The 21,243-nt window shown below is 43.4% G+C and overlaps 1 protein-coding gene and 1 pseudogene across 3 annotated transcripts in view; both read right to left on the bottom strand.

Moving 5' to 3' along the window:
• Positions 1-21,243, bottom strand: part of ZC3HAV1 (zinc finger CCCH-type containing, antiviral 1) — a 72,058-nt gene that overhangs the window by 1,447 nt on the left and 49,368 nt on the right. For 2 of the 3 annotated variants that reach the window (XM_033193188.1, XM_033193189.1), the window contains exons 8-12: positions 17,091-17,211; positions 12,990-13,092; positions 7,197-7,287; positions 5,943-6,073; positions 5,435-5,565 (exon numbers count right to left, since the gene is read on the bottom strand). In XM_033193188.1, the coding sequence (XP_033049079.1) occupies positions 5,435-5,565; positions 5,943-6,073; positions 7,197-7,287; positions 12,990-13,092; positions 17,091-17,211 (577 nt within the window). Of the gene's footprint in view, positions 1-5,434; positions 5,566-5,942; positions 6,074-7,196; positions 7,288-12,300; positions 13,093-17,090; positions 17,212-21,243 lie in introns of those variants that run through there. The other variant, XM_033193190.1, reaches the window with a different exon arrangement.
• Positions 849-2,552, bottom strand: LOC117072781 (annotated as a pseudogene).

Raw genomic sequence — 21,243 nt, 5'->3', positions numbered from 1 at the left:
CATACACAGCAGACCAACAATTTCCTGCCAAGTTAAGATTTTTATTTTTATCATTGTCAAGTGCTACTCTGGGCAGGTGCAGTGGCTCATGTCTGTAATCCCAGTATTATGGGAGGTTGAGGCGGGTGGATCACTTGAACCTAGGAATTTAAGACCAGCCTGGGCAACATAGGGAGACTCCATCTCTACAAAAAATTTAAAAATTAGCCAGGCATGGTGGTGTGCACTTATAATCCTAGCTACTCAGGAAGCTGAGGCAGGATTGATTGAGCCCAGGAAGTTGAGGCTGCAGTAAGCTAGAATCACACCACTGCACTCCAGCCTGGGCAACAGAGTGAGACTCTATCAAAAAATACTAATAATATTTTTTAAGAAAGCTACTCTGTCATTTTTTTTTTTTTTTTTTTTTTGAGCCTGAGTCTCGCTCTGTCACCCAGGCTGGAGTGCAGTGGTGCGATCTTGGCTCACTGCAAGCTCCGCCTCCCGGGTTCACGCCATTCTCCTGCCTCAGCCTCCCAAGTAGCTGGGACTACAGGCACCCGCCACCACGCCCGGCTCATTTTTTGTATTTTTAGTAGAGACAAGGTTTCACCATGTTAGCCAGGATGGTCTCGATCTCCTGACCTCGTGATCCGCCCGCTTCGGCCTCCTAAAGTGCTGGAATCACAGGCGCGTGAGCCACCATCCCCGGCCAGGGCTACTCTGTCATTTTAAAGATCATGAGTAGATATTGCAAACTCCAATTTCCACGCAAGAATCAATAAGGAAAAGGAATTTGTTTTATTTGTGGTAACAAATGTTTAATACACTTTCCATTTACTTTGTTTTTGTTCTTTTTATCATTTTATAGTTAGATGTTTCAATTCCAGAAACATTGCTTATCCTGAATAGGTCAGATACTAGATATTTTGTGCACGTGACGTTCTACTATATTTAAAGTAAAATATGGAAGTCTACCTATACTGACCTACCACATCCAATCCCACCTCCCTTCCCAAAACAGTTTATGGCTGGTGGGAATTCTTTCACACCTGTTTCTATGCATTCACATACATATATGTGCATATACTCTAATATAGTTTTATGGTGGTTTATTTGTTCATAAATAGGATCATAATATATGAACTGTTCTACAACTTTTTTTCCACTTTAGTCCTAGAAATCTTACTATGTCACTACATCCAACTCTCTCTCTCTCTCTTTTTTTTTTTTTTTTTTTGCTGTTGTTGTTGTTGTTTTTGAGACAGGGTCTCTGTCGCCCAGGCTGAAGTGCAGTGGTGCAATCTTGGCTCACTGCAGGCTTGACGTCCTGAGCTCAAGCAATCTTCCCACCTCAGCCTCTAATTCTAATCAGTGTGAGGCAACAGCTCATTGTGGTTTTAATTTGCATTTCCCTGATGATTAATGATGTGGAGCATTTTTTCATGAACTCATTGGCCATTTGTATTTCTTCTTTTGAGAAATGTCTATTCAAGTCTTTTGCTCATTTTTGAAACTTTCATTTGCATGTATTTTATGCTGAATTTATTCCTGTGCCAGAAGTTTTTGCTTCTTCAGTATCTTCTGGGATAGTTTTTTCTTCCGTGCACCTCCTCTTCTGGTTTAAGAACACGGTGTTCTTTTTCAGTGAAGATTGTCTCTATATGGCAGGGGGAGCTCAGGCATGAGTTAATCCAACCATGAGCTCTGGAAGTCAGGTAGCACATCTTTGGTGCTTTGTTCACCTGAATATCCTTGATGACCAGAGAATCTACAGCTCAACCCTTAAGTTCAGCATTACTCTCTGCATTTTTAAGTATGTACATCAAAAATTCAACTCTTTTTGGGTCACCAACTGTGTGCCCAGCCCCACTGTTTGGCCTGGGCACTCCTACCAACCCCACCCTCGGAACGCTGGCATGGTACACATTGTTTCTATGCAGCGACATCTTTCGGACACTTGCTGGCTTTTCATATAGACATACTCTTGATGGCCTGGGCAGTCTCATGGGTGTTCTTAAAGTGAACATGAAGATTTGAACCTCTTTATTTGCATGATTTCATGGAATTTTCTGGGTCAAGTGAACAGCAAACCATTTTCACAGCTCACCTCAGGCCACTTATGGAAACAGCTTGTGCATTTTAAAATCGGGTTGTTTGTTCTCTTGCTGTTGAATTGTTTGAGTTCCTTATATATTTTGGATATTAATCCCTTATCAGATGTATGGCTTGCAAATATTTTCTTCCACTCTGTGGGTTTGTCTGTTCACTTTGTTAATTGTTTCCTTTGCTGTGGAGAAGCTGTTTAGTTTGATACTGTCTCATTTGTCCATTTTTGTTTTTGTTGCATCAGTTTTTTTATATCACACTTATGTAATCCGGAATCTATATTTTCTTTTTTTAAAATTCCCTTTATTGTGTTAAGAAAGTTCATTTCTATTCCTACATTTCTGAGTGCTTTTTTTTCTTTCTTTCTTGAGACAGAGTTTTCCTCTGTAGCTGAGGCTGGCGTGCAGTGGCAGGATCTCGGCTCACTGCAGCCTCCCCTTCCTGTGATCAATCAACTCTCGTGCCTCAGCCTCCCGAGTAGCCAGGAACACAGGCACGTGCCACCACACCTGGCTAACTTTGTATTTTTATTAGAGAGGGGGTTTCACCATGTTGGTCAGGCCGGTCTCAAACTCCTGACCTTAGGTGATTCACCCACCTCGGCCTCCCAAAGTGCTGGGATTACAGGAATGAGCCACAGTGCCTAGCCTAACATTTCATTTTTTAGGATAAATATTTGTTTGGATTCTAACATAGGCTAGACCTGTAAGAAACTGACGGGTTTTAATTTCACCTGTTATATGTCACTCAAGATGGTTACATTTCCCATTTCCTTCAAACACTTCTAGGTAAGTTTCACTGATACATTTAAACTTAATAAACTTATAAAATCTCATCAATAAATTCATTCCCCAGCTAAAACCTTTCATTAGTTTCCCATGCCCTTACAGTCAAGTTTAGCTCTTTATGGTCATATCTTGTACCATTTCTCCCTTCTCCACTGTGTGGTGACTCTACAAGGCAGGGGAATCCTACTCGAGCCCAATCCTTGGGAACACCTCCCTAGCTGGGTTAGCTGTCCACAGGACCTGTTCTTTTTTCTTTTTTTTTTTTTTGAGATGGAGTCTTGCTCTGTCACCCAGGCTGGTGTGCAGTTTCACAATTTTGGCTCACTGCAACCTCTGCCTCCCGGGTTCAAGCGATTATCCTGCCTCAGCCTCCCAAGTAGCTGGGATTACAGGCACATGCCACTGCACCCAGCTAATTTTTGTATTTTTAGTAGATATAGGGTTTCACCATGTAGACCAGGCTGGTCTTGAACTCCTGACCTCAAGTGATCCGCCTACTATGGGCGTGAGCTACCACGCCTGGACCTATTATTTCTCTCTATAGCAGCCGGACATTTGCAATCATTTAATTTTTTTTTTTTTGAGACAAAGTATAGCTCTATTGCCCAGGCTGGAGTGCAGTGGCAAAAATCACAGCTCACTGCAGCCTCAAACTCCGGGCTCAAGCAATCTTCCCACCTCAGCCTCCTGAGTAGATGGGACTACAGGCATGTGCCACCACGCCCAGGTAATTAAAAAAATTTTTTTGTAATTAAAACAAAAAATTAGGGTCTCGCCATGTTGCCCAAGCTGGTCTCCAACTCCTGGGCTCAGCCTCCCAAAGTACAGGAATTACAGGTGTAAGCTACCATGCCTGGCCACAATCATTTAATTAATTATGTAAGATAATTATGCAAAATTTGTTCCGGGCCATGTCTAACTTGCTCACCACTGTGTACCCACCATCTAGTATACAGAAGACACTCAAAAATATTTGCTGACTGACTGATTGACTTCTTGCCTTTTGGGACAAGAATTGAATTTAATCCTAGTTGTATGAGTTGAACTCACTTTGAATCTGTGATAAACTATTACTTATTTCCTAAAGATGAGTGATTCTCAGTTTTGTTTGTTTGTTTGTTTTTTGTTTTTTTGAGACGGAGTCTCACTCTGTCGCCCAGGCTGGAGTGCAGTGGCAGGATCTCAGCTCACTGCAAGCTCCGCCTCCCGGGTTTACGCCATTCTCCTGCCTCAGTCTCCCGAGTAGCTGGGACTACAGGCGCCCGCCACCTTGCCCGGCTAGTTTTTTGTATTTTTTTAGTAGAGACGGGGTTCCACCGTGTTAGCCAGGATGGTCTCGATCTTCTGACCTCATGATCCGCCCGTCTCGGCCTCCCAAAGTGCTGAGATTACAGGCTTGAGCCACCGCACCCGGCCGGTTTGTTTGTTTTTAAGAGTTGCATGCAGGCCGGTCGCAGCGGCTCATGCCTGTAATCCCAGCACTTGGGGAGGCCGAGGCAGGCAGATCACCTGAGGTCAGGAGTCCTAGACTAGCCTGACCAACATGGAGAAACCCTGTCTCTACTGAAAATACAAAATTAGCTGGGTGTGGTGGCGCATGCCTGTAATCCCAGCTACTTGGGAGGCTGATGCAGGAGAGTCACTTGAACCCAGGAGGCGGAGGTTGCAGTGAGCTGAGATCGAGCCATTGCACTCCAGCCTGGGCAACGAGAGCAAAACTCTGTCTCAAAAAAAAAAAAAAAAGAGTTGCATGCATCACGCCTGAAATCCCAGCACTTTGGGCAGGCCAAGGTAGGCGGATTATTTGAGCTCAGGAGTTGAGACCAGCCTTGGCAACATGGCGAAACTCTGTCTCTACAAAAAATGCAAAAAAAAACCTTAGCTGGATGTGGTGGCACACACCTGTTGTCCCAGTTATTTGAGGGGCTGAGGTGGTAGGATCACTTGAGCCCAGGAGGTCGAGGCTGCAGTAAGCCAAGATTGCCACCCAGCCTGGGTGACAAAGTGAGACCCTGTCTCCAAAAAAAAAAAAAAAAAAAAAAATTGCGTGCAGGAGTTTAGGAGCAAAAAGAAAAAGCTATAAAGATTTTTTGTGTGGGCACACCTGTGACACTTCAGGCCCAGGTGACCCAATGTGGCCTAAGATGGGGAGAGGCCTCTTCTCCCCATCTTTAATTAAAACCAGTCTGTGACAACTGAAGCTTCAAATAGCTTTGCAGGCACGGGCATGGGTTCAGAAAGAGCCATAGCCAGAAGTGAGTAGTAATGGTAGACAAGACCAACAGATAGAGTAGTTTACAAGCACGTACGAGGACTTTGGTCACTCCCAGAAAGCGAACAGAAGACAGGAGTGGGACTAAGGTCCAGCAATCAAGCTCCAAGTCAACTGATTCACTCTCATTTCAGCATTTGATATTACCGTGAGCTTATTATCTCTCCAGGACCACTAGAGCCTGGACACTCTAGTTAATACAAAATAATTACATATACCTCCTAAGAGAAGCTCGTATAAAGCCTGAATTATGACTCTGCTAGTGCTTCTCTATCCCGGCACTAACCTTTTCCATATTTGGTTTCGTGAGTTTCATGCAGGGTCCAGTCAAAATTATTCGCACAGATAGATTCCACATAGGCACGACTTGTCGCATAAAATAGGAGGCTTCCTTCTTCCTTCATCTGTGATTTCTTCCTAATATAGGAAACGTGAGACTTAACACTGAGACATCCCCTTCCCACTCCAGTTCATAACATTAATCCCTGCTAAAGTCTAATCATCTAAAAATCTCATTCCATCTGCTTTCACAGTGGAGCTACTAACTTTAAGGCAGCAGCTGTACAGTAATAAATTTATGAAAACTTTCAAAAGATAGACACATGAAATCATTGAATTGTAAAACAGTAAGGCTGAGAGAGAGAAGCCGGAGTTGATACAATGAAAGAAAAAGACTAGAGCCTGAAGGAACTGTTGACTATTAAAATAAATCAGCGAATATAAACCTCAAAGGACGGATGTTAACTAATCCTTTCCAGTTTCACGCAAAGAAACATGATAACGTGGCCACCAACCGTGTAAATTTATCCAGGAGCTCTGGGTTCTCGATCTTCTTTATCTTTTCAATCTTGAAATTCTTCATGGAAGCTTTAAAATGCTCACTTACTTTGACATATTCCGGATGTAGATGATGGATCTCTGACAACTAATAAAGTTTAAAAATATATAAATGTGAAATAGGCAACATTTAAAGCATGATACATCCACATATGTGCCCCCCTATGCCATGAAGTATTGTTACCAGGGTTCTTTCTAACAGCAGATAGGATAAGCTGGCTCAGGGTTCCCACATCTGCCAATTCATTCCCGTAATTAACCAGACAGGCAGCTGGCCTGTCTGTCCAGGCCAACTTAAAGCTAGCAAAGCACTATGCCTAAGGGAAAAGGGAAGTCCCCAGTAGTATGATTTAGTCCAGTAACCTCTTCCCAATGCGGGGGAAGAGGAATTGAGGTGCCATGCAGTCCAAGTAGACCAGCCTGCACAAAAGCTGAAGCCAGCACGGGGAGGCTAAGCTATCTAGGAATAGTTGTGTTCCAACTAGGTTAAGTGACAAAGTGAGGCACAGTTTGTTTGACTCCCATAGAAACTTGTTAATTGTAACTAACGGACAAGTCACTTTTACTCCGTGAGTTCTAGTTTTCTCATCCATAAAATAGAGATGTTAATATCCATCTCACATGACTGTTGTGAGGATCTGCCCAAATGAGACTGTGTGTGGCTGAACTCTGGAAACAATGAGGTGCCCTATGGCACTTACGTGATCTCTGGGAAAGAGAACCATTAGATGTCTGCCTTTCAACCTTGATCTAAGAGTGTTTTGTTGCTGTTGTTGTTGTTGTTGTTTGTTTTTTGGAGACGGAGTCTCACTCTGTCACCCAGGCCGGAGCTCAGCGGGCAGGAGTGCAGTGGCGTGATCTCAGTTCACTGCAATCTCTGCCTCCCGGGTACAGGCGATTCTCCTGTCTCAGCCTCCCAAGTAGCCGGGACTATAGGCACACGCTGCCATGCCCAGTCAATTTTTTTGTATTTTCAGTAGAGACGGGGTTTCACCATGTTGCCCAGGCTGGTTTCGAACTCCTGAGCTCAGGCATTCCACCTGCCTCGGCCTCCCAAAATGCTAGGATTACTGGTGTGAGCCACTGCACCTGGCCGATCTAAGAGTTTTGCAGGAGCAATTCATTCATCCAGACAAACACATACACTTGTAGCAAAATACTTTTTCTAACTTTTAATGTATTCATCCACCAAACATGTAAAAACCAAGTACCTTATATTTCTTTGAGGATAGGAAGCAAAGGTCCTCCTGAGGAAGAAAGGTCGCAGTTAAAGACACTGACGAGGTCTGTGCTGGCTGACGGCTACAAATAAAGAGAAAGAAATCACTTAACTCTCTGCTCCACAGGTCCAAGTAACCTTTTCTTAACTTCCAGTCACTAGGCCAAGGATGCCTAGAGAAATACACAATATTTATTTCTGTATTTTTGTCTGGACTACATCCTCGCATATTCCTGGTATAGATGTACCAGTAATCATGTCTTTTAAAAATGCTGCAACTATTCATAATCGGTCAATTAAATGCCATTTTCCTATTGATTTAAAATGTAAAAACATCTTTTTCATATTTCTGCTCAACTTTCAAAGGTCCTAATGTGTTAGCATTAAGCAAATGTGTCTTACAGCTTCTTGGTCAAAGGATAAACAACTAAATATATTAGGAATTTAGAGGAAAGAATTCTGCCTTTCCAGTATGAACTGTATTTCAGGGTAACCACACCTGAGAAATAATTCTTTTTTTTTTCTATTCCATAGAACCTAAAGCTACCAGAAAAATTCTTCTTTATAGATGAATTGCACTAATAGCTGCAAAAGAGTTGATAGAATTAGAAAACCACTATTTGGCAATACCTAATGACATCATGGTTCTAAACAATCATTATCATTAGCTACTAAAACCATTAAGTGAAAGATTAGATGAATAGTATAGTGGAATGATCAGACTGGAATGACCTGAACCTACTCTGTGATCTCCATCACTAAAAATAGGACAATCAGACACTGTATATCTCTTCAGAAGATGGGACAGGATCACTGGTACAAAGCCATCAATTGTATAGTATACTTGACTCAAAACTGAACTGAAATCTAATCAGTTCTCTAAATCTAATGGTCAATTTATAGAAATTACACATCATATGACCCCACAAGGAAACAATTTGCTAATTTGTTTTGAGACAGAGTTTCACTCTGTCACCCAGGCTGAAGTCCAGTGGTGTGATCATGGCTCACTATATCCTCAGCCTCCTGGGCCCAAGTGATCCTCCCACCTCAGCCTCCCAAAGTGCTAGGATTCTAAGCATGAGCCAGCATGCCAGGTCAATTTGCCATATTTTGAATTTGGAAAATTCTATAGGTCAAATCACCTAGTTGTTGTTTTTATTGTTGTTTTGTTTGTTTGTTTGTTTGCTTGTTTGTTTTTTGAGACAGAGTCTCACTCTGTTGCCCAGGCAGTGGTGCAAACACAGCTCAACCTCCTGAGCTCAAGCGATCCTCCCACATCAACCTCTTGAGTAGCTGGGACCACAGGTGTGTACCACCACCCTTGTCGAACTTTTTAAAAAGTTTTTGTAGAGATGGGGTCTCACCATGTTGCCCAACAGGGTCTCGAACTCCTGGGCTCAAGCAATCCTTCTGCCTCGGCCTCCCAAAGTGCTGGGATTATAGGCATGAGCCACCACACTTGGCCTATCTAGTTTCTTAAAAAATGAAATTGCATGAAAAAAGTAGAGGAGGGGAAACTGTAGCAGACTAAAAGATGTTTATGACACAAATCAACCAAATGCAATGTACAGACCCTGCTTAGATACTGACTGCAACACATCAACTCTAAATAGTCATTGTTTAAGACAATTGGAAAACATAAAACGTGAACTGGGTATTAGATGATATTAAGGAATTATCATTAACTTTGTTACATAGGCTAATGATATTGTATAATGTTTTTTAAAACCTCTTACCTGTTAGGAACACACCTAATATATATACAGGGAAATGATAACATGTATTGGATTTACATTAAAATATTCCAGCAAAAGAAAAAAGTTAGGCCAGGTGTGGTGGCTCATGCCTATAATCCCAGCACTTTGGGAGGCCGAAGCAGGAGGATTGTTTGAGCTCTGAAGTTCAAGACCAGCCTGAGCAACATAGTGGGACTCCCCCACCCATCTCTAGAAACATTTTTAAAAAATTTTCCAGGTGTGGTGGTGCATGGCTGTAGTCCCAGCTACTCAGGAGGCTAAGGCATGAGGATCACTTGAATCCAGGTGGTTGAGGCTGCAGTGAGCCATGATGGCACCACTGCACTCTAACCCGAATGCAGAGTTCGACTCTTTCTCAAAGAAAAAAAAAAGTTGAGAGGTGATGGTAGTAACAATGCTGTTACTACTACCACAAATCTGTTACAAAAATAGTAAAATACTGACAGTGTTTAAGTTAGATGACAGGTACACAGGAGTTTGTCATCAATTCTTTGTACTTTATGTTTGAAATTTTCCATGATCAAAACAATTATATTTTTAAAAATAAATGCTTGAAGGAAAAAACTCTTTCAAGAAGAAGACAACTCATTAGAATGAGAAAGATTGGCCCCAATTTATCTCTATTTTAAGGTCAGGTTTCCATTCTGGATTTGTATAATGCGGGATAGATTGCATGAATATGTTGTAAACTCTCATGAACAGTGACGGGTGCTACAGTTCACTTCTATATCCCACTGTAGTCCAGGATAGTACGCCAGCCCTTATTCTATCCTACAGCAAGTGTGTCTCCTTGAGCAGGATTAAAGTTGGTTCTCTGCATGACCCACCCCCTCCAACCCTCCCTCACTAACATGTTTTTCTCAATTTTTTTTTTATTCGTGTGGCTATTTATTATCACTATGTGGCATGCATTATACAAAATATTCCAAGACAGCCTGGGCAACATGGAGAAGCCATGTCTGTATTTAAAAATACAAAAATTAGCCAGGTGTAGTGGTGTGCACCCATAGTCCTAGTTACTCGGGTGGCTGCAGTGGGAGAATCACCTGAGTCCAAGAGGTTGAGGCTGCAGTGAGCTGTGATTGCCCCACTGCACCCCAGCAACCTAACCCACCAACCAAAAAAAAAAAAAAAAACCCACCAAAATATTTCAAGAGCTCTGAGGAGCTGATCGTTGAGATTGGTGGGCAGGGAGGAAGAAGGGAAGAGGAGAGAAGGTTGTGCTACAGACATTTACATGAGTAACTGTATTACAAGGTAGAAGTGGGTAAGTACTATAAGGGAATCTCGAGTGTTCCTGGAGGGCACAGGAGAATTGGAGGAGAGTCACGAGGAATGTTATAGGATGGGAAGGTGGCATTCCAGCTAAATCATGAGTGATGCTATATTCATCTGAATGATGGGAAGGAGTATTCCTGGAAAGGGGAAGAGCAAATGGAGAAGCACGAAGCAACTCTGACATATGGAAGTTCTCGAGATTGACAATGGCTGACTACAGGAGCTATCTGGAAATGCCACAAACCAGTTTTTTGCCCTAGAAATACACGCGCACAGAAAGAACCATCCAGCTTGGAGTCAAAGTCTTCTATACTTTCCATAGTTCCTGCTGCCCAGAAGGGCCATAAAGCATGGTCTCACTAGCTGAGACTAATTGGGAGTATCTGAATTGTTAAAAAATCAAAATTACTGGAACTTTAAAAAAAAAAAAAGGCAGTTTTGTTGCTTTAAGGAAAGACAGTTCCAACACACTTTTGTGAAGACATCCTGCCAGAACCATTGTAACAAACGGAAAGCAGCTCTGATGATCTCATTCATTGGCTGAATGTGAACAGCCCCTCCCTATCCTCCTACTCTGCCTTTTTTTCCCCCACCTAACATTTGTCAGGAACTGAAGCAGTTATCGCCTCATCCACCAGAATGTAAGCTCCGGTAAGGCCATGAGCTTCACTCCTCTCTTCCCGAAACCCTGAAATATTCTTTTTACTTTATTCATTTGAATATTTAAACTACAGGAAGGGGCCAAGCGCAGTGGATAATGCCTGTCATCCCAGCACTTTGGGAGGCCAAGGCAGGTGGATCACCTGAGGTCAAGAGTTCGAGACCAGCCTGGCCCTCATGGTGAAACCCTGTCTCTACTAAAAATACAAAAATTAGCTGGGCATGGTGGCGGGTGCCTGTGGTCCCAGCTACTCAAGAGGTTTAGGCATGAGAATCACTTCAACCAGGGAGGCAGAGGTTGCAGTGAGCTGAGATTGTGCCACTGCACTCCAACCTGGGCAACAGAGTGAGACTCTGTCAAAAAAAAAAAAAAAAAAAATTGCTGGAAGGGACTTTAGATAGCTACATCAACCAGATTCTAATTCTTGGGAAATCAACTTGAGAAATTCAGAGAAAATTAGGCAGTTAGTGGCAGAAGATAAGGCTGAAGGGATATGCAGGTTGGAATTATAAATAAGAATTAAGTCAACTTAATTGTATATAGTTACTAAGTCTATTAATAGCAGAGGAATAAAAATAATAATAACCAGAGCAGTTAGCATTTACTGAACACCTGATGAGTGTTTGGAATTTGTTACCCAAGCAGCCGTGAGGAAGGTATTATTATTATAATTTTTTTTTTCTGGAAATGGAATCTTGCTCTGTAGCCCAGGCTGGAGTGCAGTGGCACAATCTTGGCTCACTACAAGCTCCGCCTCCCGGGTTCACACCATTCTCCTGCCTCAGCCTCCTGAGTAGCTGGGACTACAGGCGCCCGCTAGCACGCCCAGCTCATTTTCTTGTATTTTTAGTAGAGACGGGGTTTCACCATGTTAGCCAGGATGGTCTCCATCTCCTGACCTCGTGATCCACCCGCCTTGGCCTCCCAAAGTGCTGGGATTACAGGCGTGAGCCACGGCGCCCGCCCAACGTATGTATTATTATTAAGCCCATTTTACAGATAAGGATATACAGAGTGATTCATTTGTCCAAATCCACACAGCTAATGGGTGGCAGGGTGGAATTTGAACCTAGGTGAGCTAGATCCAGCGTCCAGGCTGTTAACCTGGTTCAAAGAAAGAATCTTTGACTCTAGGCTGCTCCAGTTCGAAAGCAGAATTGGAAGTAAGTCCCCTTCCTGAAGGCCTGATATAGCTCAGTTTCCATTCTTAGATTCTTGCGAGTTGTTTTCCATATGACCTCAGAGTTATTTATCTTTTCAGTAACTTCCCTTTTTCATCAAATAGCTTGAATTCTTACAACCGAAGAACCTAGTTAGAACGCCTAGATTTTATACTTCTCTTGAAGCCTATTTTATATAATCACACATCACCCAGAAAAAAAATATCCAACTCCAAAAATGTTCATGAACAATGTAGAGTTTACTGAGCAGTTCACAAGGAGAGTTACAACGAATCCCCCACAGAAACATTTCCTTTAAAATCCCTTCAATCAACATGATCTGTCTCCGATGCCTTTGCTCTAACAGCTAGCTCATCCCTTTTTTCTCTCTCTCTCTCCGCCCCTCATCCTCTATAAATCATGTAGGAAGACAAGACACCCAAAAGCATCCACAGCAAAGCCAGGCATGGTGGCTCACGGCTGTAATCCCAGCACTTTGGGAGACTGAGGTAGGAGGATCGCTTGAGCTCAGGAGTTCGAGACCAGCCTGGGCCACAAAGTGAGACCTTATCTCTAAAAAAAAAGAATCCACAGCAAAACAAAAACCTAATACATATGATTATTCCTTAGGCATGCCACATCAATCCAGCTCTTCACAGCTGGAGAAGCTAAAGGCCAGAGTATTTAAGAGACTTGCTCAGACTTCCCTTTCAGAAAGAAAATTCATTTTCTGATCTAGTATCCTTTCAGTCACACCATGCTGCTTAACAAGCATCTTACTCATAGAGAATGCAAATGGAAACTGCAGAGTAATGCAAGCAGGAACTTTTCAGGAAAACAGGTTCCAGATTCACGAGTGACTTGATGAGCCCAGGGCATGAACATCTCAAGCATCTGTCAGCAAACAGCTGCTTCAGAACACTTACTCTGGCCCTCTCTTCATCTGCTGCACATCCCACGGAGACACAAATTTTGGTCTTCTGATGACATCCTTTTGAGTTTTGGAAACTTTGTTTGTCTGAATCATCCCTTTGGACAGAAAAAAAAATAAAAGAATCAAGATCAGTTCTAGAAAATGACTTCTTGTTATTTTGCAGAGGCTATTTACACAGCAAATATTCAAGACTGACCCGTATGTATACGAATAGAGAAAATCCTTTGGGATGAGAATTGCTTGCAGTAAAAGACTTGTATCCTTCACTGCCATTAGTAGAAGGCTCAGAAAGCAAAGGAGTGAATGAATATTCAGGAATTAATCTAATCTTTAAATTCAAGCTGCATGGTAAAAGAGGAGAGCTGGGGCAGCCAAATAACAAGACACCATCCTTGCAAGCTTCCCTGCACCAGACATCAGTGATTGCGGGTTGCAATCTGGTAGCTGTCTTGAAGGGTTCTCTTCTACATCAAGTGTGAAATATCATTTTCAATTCACGCTGTAAACCTCAGTCCAAACTGTAACCAGAGTGATCCTTTCAAAAAGTAAATCATAACACATTGCTAGTGAGAGTGTAAAATGAAACCACCACGTTGGAAAACAGTTTGGTGGTTTCTTATACAGTTAAACATGCACTCCTATATGATTTAGCAATCCCATTTCTGGGTATTTACCCAAGAGAAATGAAAACCTCTATCCACCCAAAGACATGCATATGAATGTTCACAGCAGCATTATTATGATAACCAAAAAGTAGAAATAACCTAAATGTCCATCAGCTGGTAAACAAATAAAGTATGGAATAGCCTTACAATTACTTCTTACTTATTCCTCAGTAATAAAAGAGGAACAATTACTACACATGCAGCAATGCAGATGAGTCTAAAAAACCGTATTCACAGTGAAAGAAGCCACATGCAACATACCTACTGCAAGCATTTATTAATATCAAGTTCTAGAACAGGTAAAACAGGGACAGAAAGCAAATCAGCAATAGCCTGTGAGGGGGATAAAGTGAGGTGTATGTGGTGTTGCTGGGGACACTGATAGCAAAGAGACGTAAGGAAACTTTTGGGATTGATGGAAATGTTCTATATCCTGCTTAGGGTGGTGGTTACATGCATTTGTCAATACTCATCCAACTGCACTCCTAAAATATGAAACAAACATAAACCACACACACACAAAAAAATTGGATCGTGCCACTACACTGCTCAAAAACTTCCCAGGGCCTCCGCCCAATAAAATATCCAAGTTTCTATCTCTGCTCTCATCTCTTACAGACTATCTACCTGTTCTATGAAACTTCAAGCTGGGTTCCAGCCTTAGCCTTAGTTCTTTCTTCTCCTGGAGCGCCCTCCTTCCCACAGGCAGAGGCTGCTCTGTAAAAGTAAGTGCTGTCCCACTGACTCCTCCATTCTCTGGCTGCTTCCTTGTACTGTTTCATTTTCTCAGTAACTGTTACCACTTTTTGATATGGCCTGACTTGTTTACTTGATCATTGTCTCTCATCACTCTTTTGAATATAGGCTCGAAGAGCAACTTCACCACCGTATCCCAGCACCCACAGCAGTAGCCAGTACACAACTGGCACTCAGATACTAGCTTAATGCATTACAGAATACACTGGCAGTCTAGTTAAGAAATAGACAAAGGCGGCTGGGTACAGTGGCTCACGCCTGTAATCTCAACACTTTGGGAGGTTGAGGCAGGTGGATCAAGAGGTCAGGAGTTCGAGACCATCCTGGCTAACATGGTGAAACCCCATCTCTACTAAAAATACAAAAAATTAACCAGGTGTGGTGGCACACACCTATAGTCCCAGCTACTTGGGAGGCTGAGGCAGGAGAATTGCTTGAACCTGGGAGGCAGAGGTTGCAGTGAGCCAAGATTGCACCATTGCACTCCAGCCTGGCGACAAAGCAAGACACCATCTCAAAAAAAAAAAAAAAAGAAAGAAAGAAAGAAAAGAGAAAAAGAAAAGAAAGAAAGCCATCTGGAACACTATAAACTGCTCTGAACTGGTTTATATGAACCAATCAAACAGAAGTAGCTGGAAAAATTACTCTAGATTCAGGAACAAAGTCTATTGGCTCTCATCTCTCCACCACCCTTTTAAACCATAAAAACAATACAATACCACCTAAGAATTTTTTAAATTTAAGTCATTTTTAATTCTACCACCCAATATAATAGATTTTAATTTTTCATTATTATCTTCCAGTCTTGGCCCACATGCATGCATTGCTGCAATCATGCACATTGATTTTTCGTTGTTTTTTTTTTTTTAACTTTCCTATTTTAAATATAAACAGAAAATTTCAGAAACAGGCCAGGCGCGGTGGCTCACGCCTGTAATCCCAGCACTTTGGGAGGCCGAGACGGGCGGATCACGAGGTCAGGAGATGAAGACCATCCTTGCTAACACGGTGAAACACCGTCTCTACTAAAAAATACAAAAAATTAGCCGGGCGAGGTGGTGGGCGCCTGTAGTCCCAGCTACTCGGGAGGCTGAGGCAGGAGAATGGTGTAAACCCGGGAGGCGGAGCTTGCAGTGAGCCGAGATCTAGCCACTGCACTCCAGCCTGGGCGACAGAGCGAGACTCCGTCTCCAAAAAAAAAAAAAAAAAAAAAAAGAAAATTTCAGAAACATAAATTTGGGGTTCTGGCTGAGCACTATGGCTCATGCCTGTAATCCCAGCATTTTGGGAGGTTGAGTGGGAGGATCGCTTGAGCTCAGGAGTTTAAGATCAGCCTGGGCAACATAGTGAGACCTCCATCTCTACAAAAAATTTAAAACTTAGCTGAGCATGGTGGCATGCACTTGTACTCCCAGTTAGTTGGGAGGCTGAGGTGAGAGGATCACTTGAGCTGGGGAGGTTGAAGCTATAGTGAGCCGTGATGGCGCCACTGTACTCTAGTCGGCGTGATGGAGTGGGACCCTGTCTCCAAAAAAAAAAAAGTGTTCTGCCTTTTTCATTTAACAATACCAAATTTTGCTTTTCCTATCTAGTTTTCATAATCTAAATCTTTAACAAGTGCCAAATACACCACTGAAATTTAATACCCTAATTTATTTAGTCACCGCTGTACTAGTACACGGACTGGTCCTACTTTTAGCACTTTAGATACTGGTATTGGTCTAGTATTCCTCAGTCACACCATGCTGCTTAACAAGCACCTTACTTTATGCCTATAGCTTTTTTCCCCTTCTTCTAGTGAATTATTTCCTAAGAAAGGTTCCTGAGGGAATGAAAAGACAAACATATTAGCAAATTTTAATGTTACTTGACATGTACTGCCAGATTGTTTTCCCAAATACTTGGTATAATGGTCCTTGTAAAAGCTACGTCATCTAACGCCCACTAAGTGGTACAGGATCCAACTGCAGGTACCATCTGGGAATTCAGGGACCCAAGAAAGGCTCCTTTATCTCTTCCAAAGCACCTGCAGGTCCCAAAAGGGCAAGTACTTGATCACATGTAGGGGGTGCCTGATGGGATGGTACCTTCAGAAGGAGGGCAGTTCCTGCCCTGATGTCTAACTAAACACAGCAGGTAGATTGGCAGCAGCAGACCAGAAGACCTTTCTGTAGTGGCTCCAATAAACATGGTGGAAGGCAAAGCGCTTTAATCAATATGATGACGGAACCACTGACCTAGACGATAAAGCCTAAAAGAAACAGCAAGTTTCTAAAACTCTGAAGGTATCCAAAAGCCCAAGGTCTCTACTGTAGTCACCAGCACCTGAAATATTGCCTCTGTCTGGGCAACTGCCCAGCCAGAATCGGAAACAGCATGGCAGAGCTGGAAGTACCCCCAAGACTACTTAGTTTGAGCTCCTGATTTGCAGTTGAGAGAAGTGGGCCTAGATAGGCCAGGTGCCCCTCCTAGGGGAGCAGAGCAAGTGTTCGTCAGAGCCAGAGCTCTAGAACTCAGGTCTCCTGATGGCCACCAGCTTGCACTCCACCGCCTTGCTAAATCTTGACCTTGACCCTGGCCATAGCAATGCATACCCACTCTGCTCCCACTCCCACGTGTACACTGCAGGCGGATTTCAGTGACACACCACACTGCCAAACACGGAAACTCACCTTGGAAACTCAGCTCATAGTTCCGTGAGCCCGCCTGAAATTGCACAACTCCCCTCGGACAGGATTGATAGAGAGACTCCAGGTATAAAGAGTCGATGGTTGAGCTTTTCTGATTGTCTTTCTAATTGGAAAAAAATAAATAAAAGGTAAAGAGTTCAGGGTAGGTTTTTAGGAAATCTCGACCGTTATATGATTTCATTTTAGTAACGGGATGTGAACAGGAGTGCATTTTGCTTCCCAAACCAGATTGTAAGAGCTTCCAACTCAGGGCTATGTCACAAACTTCTGTGGTCTTCTCCATCATGGTACCTAAGAGTCTATCCTGCAGAAACTCACTACACGCTTGGGGGATGCCTGAAAAATGTAGCTTTTTGCAATACTCTTTTACAGCAGCCAAATGTACAGAGCAACTTGCATCCCCTCTTTTGTGATGCTGCGTCGGCATCTGCCATCTAACAGAATCTGACACTGACCCTTACATGAAATAGAACATTATGGACTATTCTAGCCATGCACAGTTTACAGTTGTCATGAGGGGAAGTAAAGAAAGACCATCTGCTCCTCGTCCAAACTCCAATAGTTGTAGTGTTCAAATATAAATAACCAAACCCTCTCCTCTGTCCTGAACCAGAGTAAGTAAACAAAATTGGCCAAGCTTCCTGCTAGCCAACTAACTGAAAATGCACTTGGATTTGCCACTAACAGGAGCTATAATGAAAGGGATGAGGCAGCTGGGTTCCGTGGCTCACGCCTATAATCCTAGCACTTTGGGAGGCTGAGGCAGGTGGATCACGAGGTCAAGAGATCACGACCATCCTGGCCAACATGGTGAAACCCTGTCTGCACTAAAAATTCAAATATTAGCCGGGCGTGGTGGCGGGTGCCTGTAGTCCCAGCTACTCAGGAGGCTGAGGCAGGAGAATCACTTAAACTCGGGAAGCGGAGGTTGCAGTGAGCCAAGATTGTGCCATTGCAGAGCCTAGCGACAGAGCGAGACTCCATCTCAAAAAAAAAAAAAGAAAGAAAGAAAAGAAAGAGAAGAGGAAGGAAGGAAGGAAGGAAGGAAGGAAGGAAGGAAAAGAAAGAGAGAGAGGAAGGAAGGAAGGAAGGGAGAGAGGGAGGGAGGGAGGGAAGGAGAGAAGGAGGGAGGGAGGGAAGAAGGAAGGAAGGGATGAGGCATACCCCCCAAATGTAAAGCTATAATCTCTAGTCTCAAAGCATATAGAAAGCATGCAAACATCGGAATGGGTAGGTAAAAGGGAAATGAGTTGATTTTAGCAAGGGGGCAGGCTAGGCCACTGATCCACTGCCCTCATTCCAGTGGCCAGGGTGGCCAATCAGGGCAGACTAGATGTACGCCCCTAGCAGCAGGGGTTCCCTGTATATAATGGTGAGGAGACACTTGTTTCCTGTGATCTAGAACAAAGGAGTTAATGAAAGCAAATTTTTCCAGGCAGCCGTGGTGGGGAGGGGCTCATGGTTCCTTTTTTTAATGACATTCCAGACTCTTGGGCTTTCAGCTAGACCCACACCCCTTCCTCTTCCCTAATGGAAATGCCTGCTGGTTGTAAGCAGAGGGCAACAGAATGAAAGTGTCTAAGGAAAATGTCCTGGACAGAGAAAGGCCTGAGCTGGGTCTCTTTATCCTGGAGTGGAGCATCGTGGGACCAGAAAGCAGTGTTCAAATATTTGTACACAGGGCAAAGTGGGAATAAACTTGAACGTGTTTCGCGAGGTAGAACCAGTACGAAGGGTGGAAGGGACAACGATGCTGACTTTAGCAGAATGTTCTAACTTACAGCAGCCAACAATTAATTCATATCATGAAGATGCTTGTTGCCACAGCTGTGTGGATAGTATCTATCAGAGTGATTGTAAAAGAGATTGCTGCTGTGATTCGATGGTGCCTGGTAAACCCTATGCCTTCCTCGAGCAAAACACCTCGGGCATGATGTGGGGCAGGTGGAACAGCTTTGGCACCTTGACATCCCCTGGTTTGACCACTAACTGAATCGCTTCCCAATTTCCCAGCCCTACAGCTGAAGCCCTGTATCCATCCACTGCCTGCTCAGCTCTGTAAAACCCACTCTGTTCCTCACTTAAAAGTCCAGAGACTTTCAAACTTTGACATACATGTGAGTGCCCCAGAGATCATATTAAAGTGCAGATATGATTCTGGGAAGTTGGGGACGATTTAGATTCCATACTTCAGCCAGCTCCTGGGTGACGTTGAGGCTGATGCTGCTGGTCTGTGGACCTCTCTTTGACTAGCAAGGCTCTAGGGTCTAGACCAGTGCTGTTCACTAGAACATTCTGTGGTGATGAAAATGTTCTCTGCGCTGTCCTATATGATATGTAGGGGAGACAAAATTTCTTTCTTTCTTTCTTTCTTTCTTTCCTTTCTTTCTTTCCTTCTTTCCTTTCTTTCTTTCCTCCCTCCCTCCCTCCCTTCCTTCCTTCCTTCCTTCCTTTCTTTCTTTCTTTTCTTCTTCCTTTCCTTTTTTTTTTGAGACAGGGTCTCCCTCTCCCTCTGTTGCCCAGGCTGGAGTGCAGTGACACAATCTTGGCTCGCTGCAACCTCCGCCTCCTGGGTTCAAGGGATTCTCCTGAGTAGCTGGGATTACAAGTGCATGTCACCACACCCCAGCTAATTTTTGTATTTTTAGTAGAGATGGGATAGGGCAGGTTGGGAGGGGAGTAGATGATGAAAAATTACTTAATGGGTACAATGTATGTTATTCAGGTGAGGGACACCCTAAAAGCCCTGACTTTACTACTAGGTAATCTATGCATGTAACAAAATTACATTTGTACTCCATAAATTTATATACAAAAAGACCAACAGGAGAAAAGCATACACGTTCATTTAATACAAGTTTTACGTGGCACAGGAGACTTCACAAGAAAGTGAAGACCTAAAGCTGCAGTTAGAGATAAACACTTGTATTGAATTAGACAAAGAGTCATAGATTATGAAAGTGGGATGAGGCAAAGGGGCTTTGGCTAGGGAAGTTAATTTGGTAGAGAAGTGTCCAGGAGGATGAAGATTTGCCTAATAGGATTTGTTTGCACAGATTTCCTGGCCCTGATGATAAGAATGCTACTTTCATTCTGGTATAGGGAGGACCTCTTTATTTTTTATTATTATTATTATTTTGAGACTCAATGAATCTCTCTCTGTCACCCAGGCTGGAGTGCAATGGCATAATCTCAGCTCACTGCAACTTCCATCTCCTGGGTTCAAGCAATTCTCCTGCCTCAGCCTCCCGGGTAGCTGGGATTACAGGCACGCACCACCACGCCTGGCTGATTCTTGTATTTTTAGTAGAGATGGGGTTTCACCATGTTGGCCAGGCTGGTCTCCAAATCCTGACCTGAAGTGATCAGCCCGCCTCAGCCTCCCAAAGTGCTGGGATTACAGGGGTGGGTCACTACGCTCGGCCAGGGAAGAACATCTTTCACATGGGAATTTCATCTCCTGCTTTTAAGTAACAGAAGGTCAGAGTGATCATCTTGCACCTGCTGTTTTTCAAGTGCTTTTAACTCAAAATAGTCAATATGCCAGAGTGGCTTTTTTGTTGTTGTTGTTTTTTGAGACAGAGTCTTGCTCTGTCGCCCAGGCTGGAGTGCAGTGGTGCGATCTCCGCTCACTGCAAGCTCCGCCTCCTGGGTTCACGCCATTCTCCTGCCTCAGCCTCCCGAGTAGCTGGGACTACAAGTGCCCGCCACCACGCCCGGCTAATTCTTTTGTATTTTTAGTAGAGATGCAGTTTCACTGTGTTAGCCAGGATGGTCTTGATCTCCTGATCTTGTGATCTGCCCGCCTCAGCCTCCCAAAGTGCTGGAATTATAGGCATGGGCCACTGTGCCTGGCCCAGAGTGGCATATTTTTAACTCCTTCATATGTGGCTATACAGCACTGAAAATGTGACTACAGTGACCAACTGATTTCTTAATTTTTTATGTGTTTAATTAAAGTTTAAAATGAAATTGCCACATATGGCAAGTGGTTGTCATACTGGACAGCACAGGGCCAGTAAGGCAGTGTCTGGGCATCTGCACAGCCTAGCATGGCTCCACTCTGACCTTCTCTAGCCTTGCCCTCACACTGCACTTGTCATGTTCATGAACCCTGATAGGTGGTGAAGTCCTC

This window comes from Trachypithecus francoisi, unplaced genomic scaffold, assembly GCF_009764315.1.
Source record: "Trachypithecus francoisi isolate TF-2019V2 unplaced genomic scaffold, Tfra_2.0 Lachesis_group4, whole genome shotgun sequence".
Lineage (NCBI taxonomy): Eukaryota > Metazoa > Chordata > Mammalia > Primates > Cercopithecidae > Trachypithecus > Trachypithecus francoisi.
This window is presented reverse-complemented; position numbering and strand designations above follow the sequence as displayed.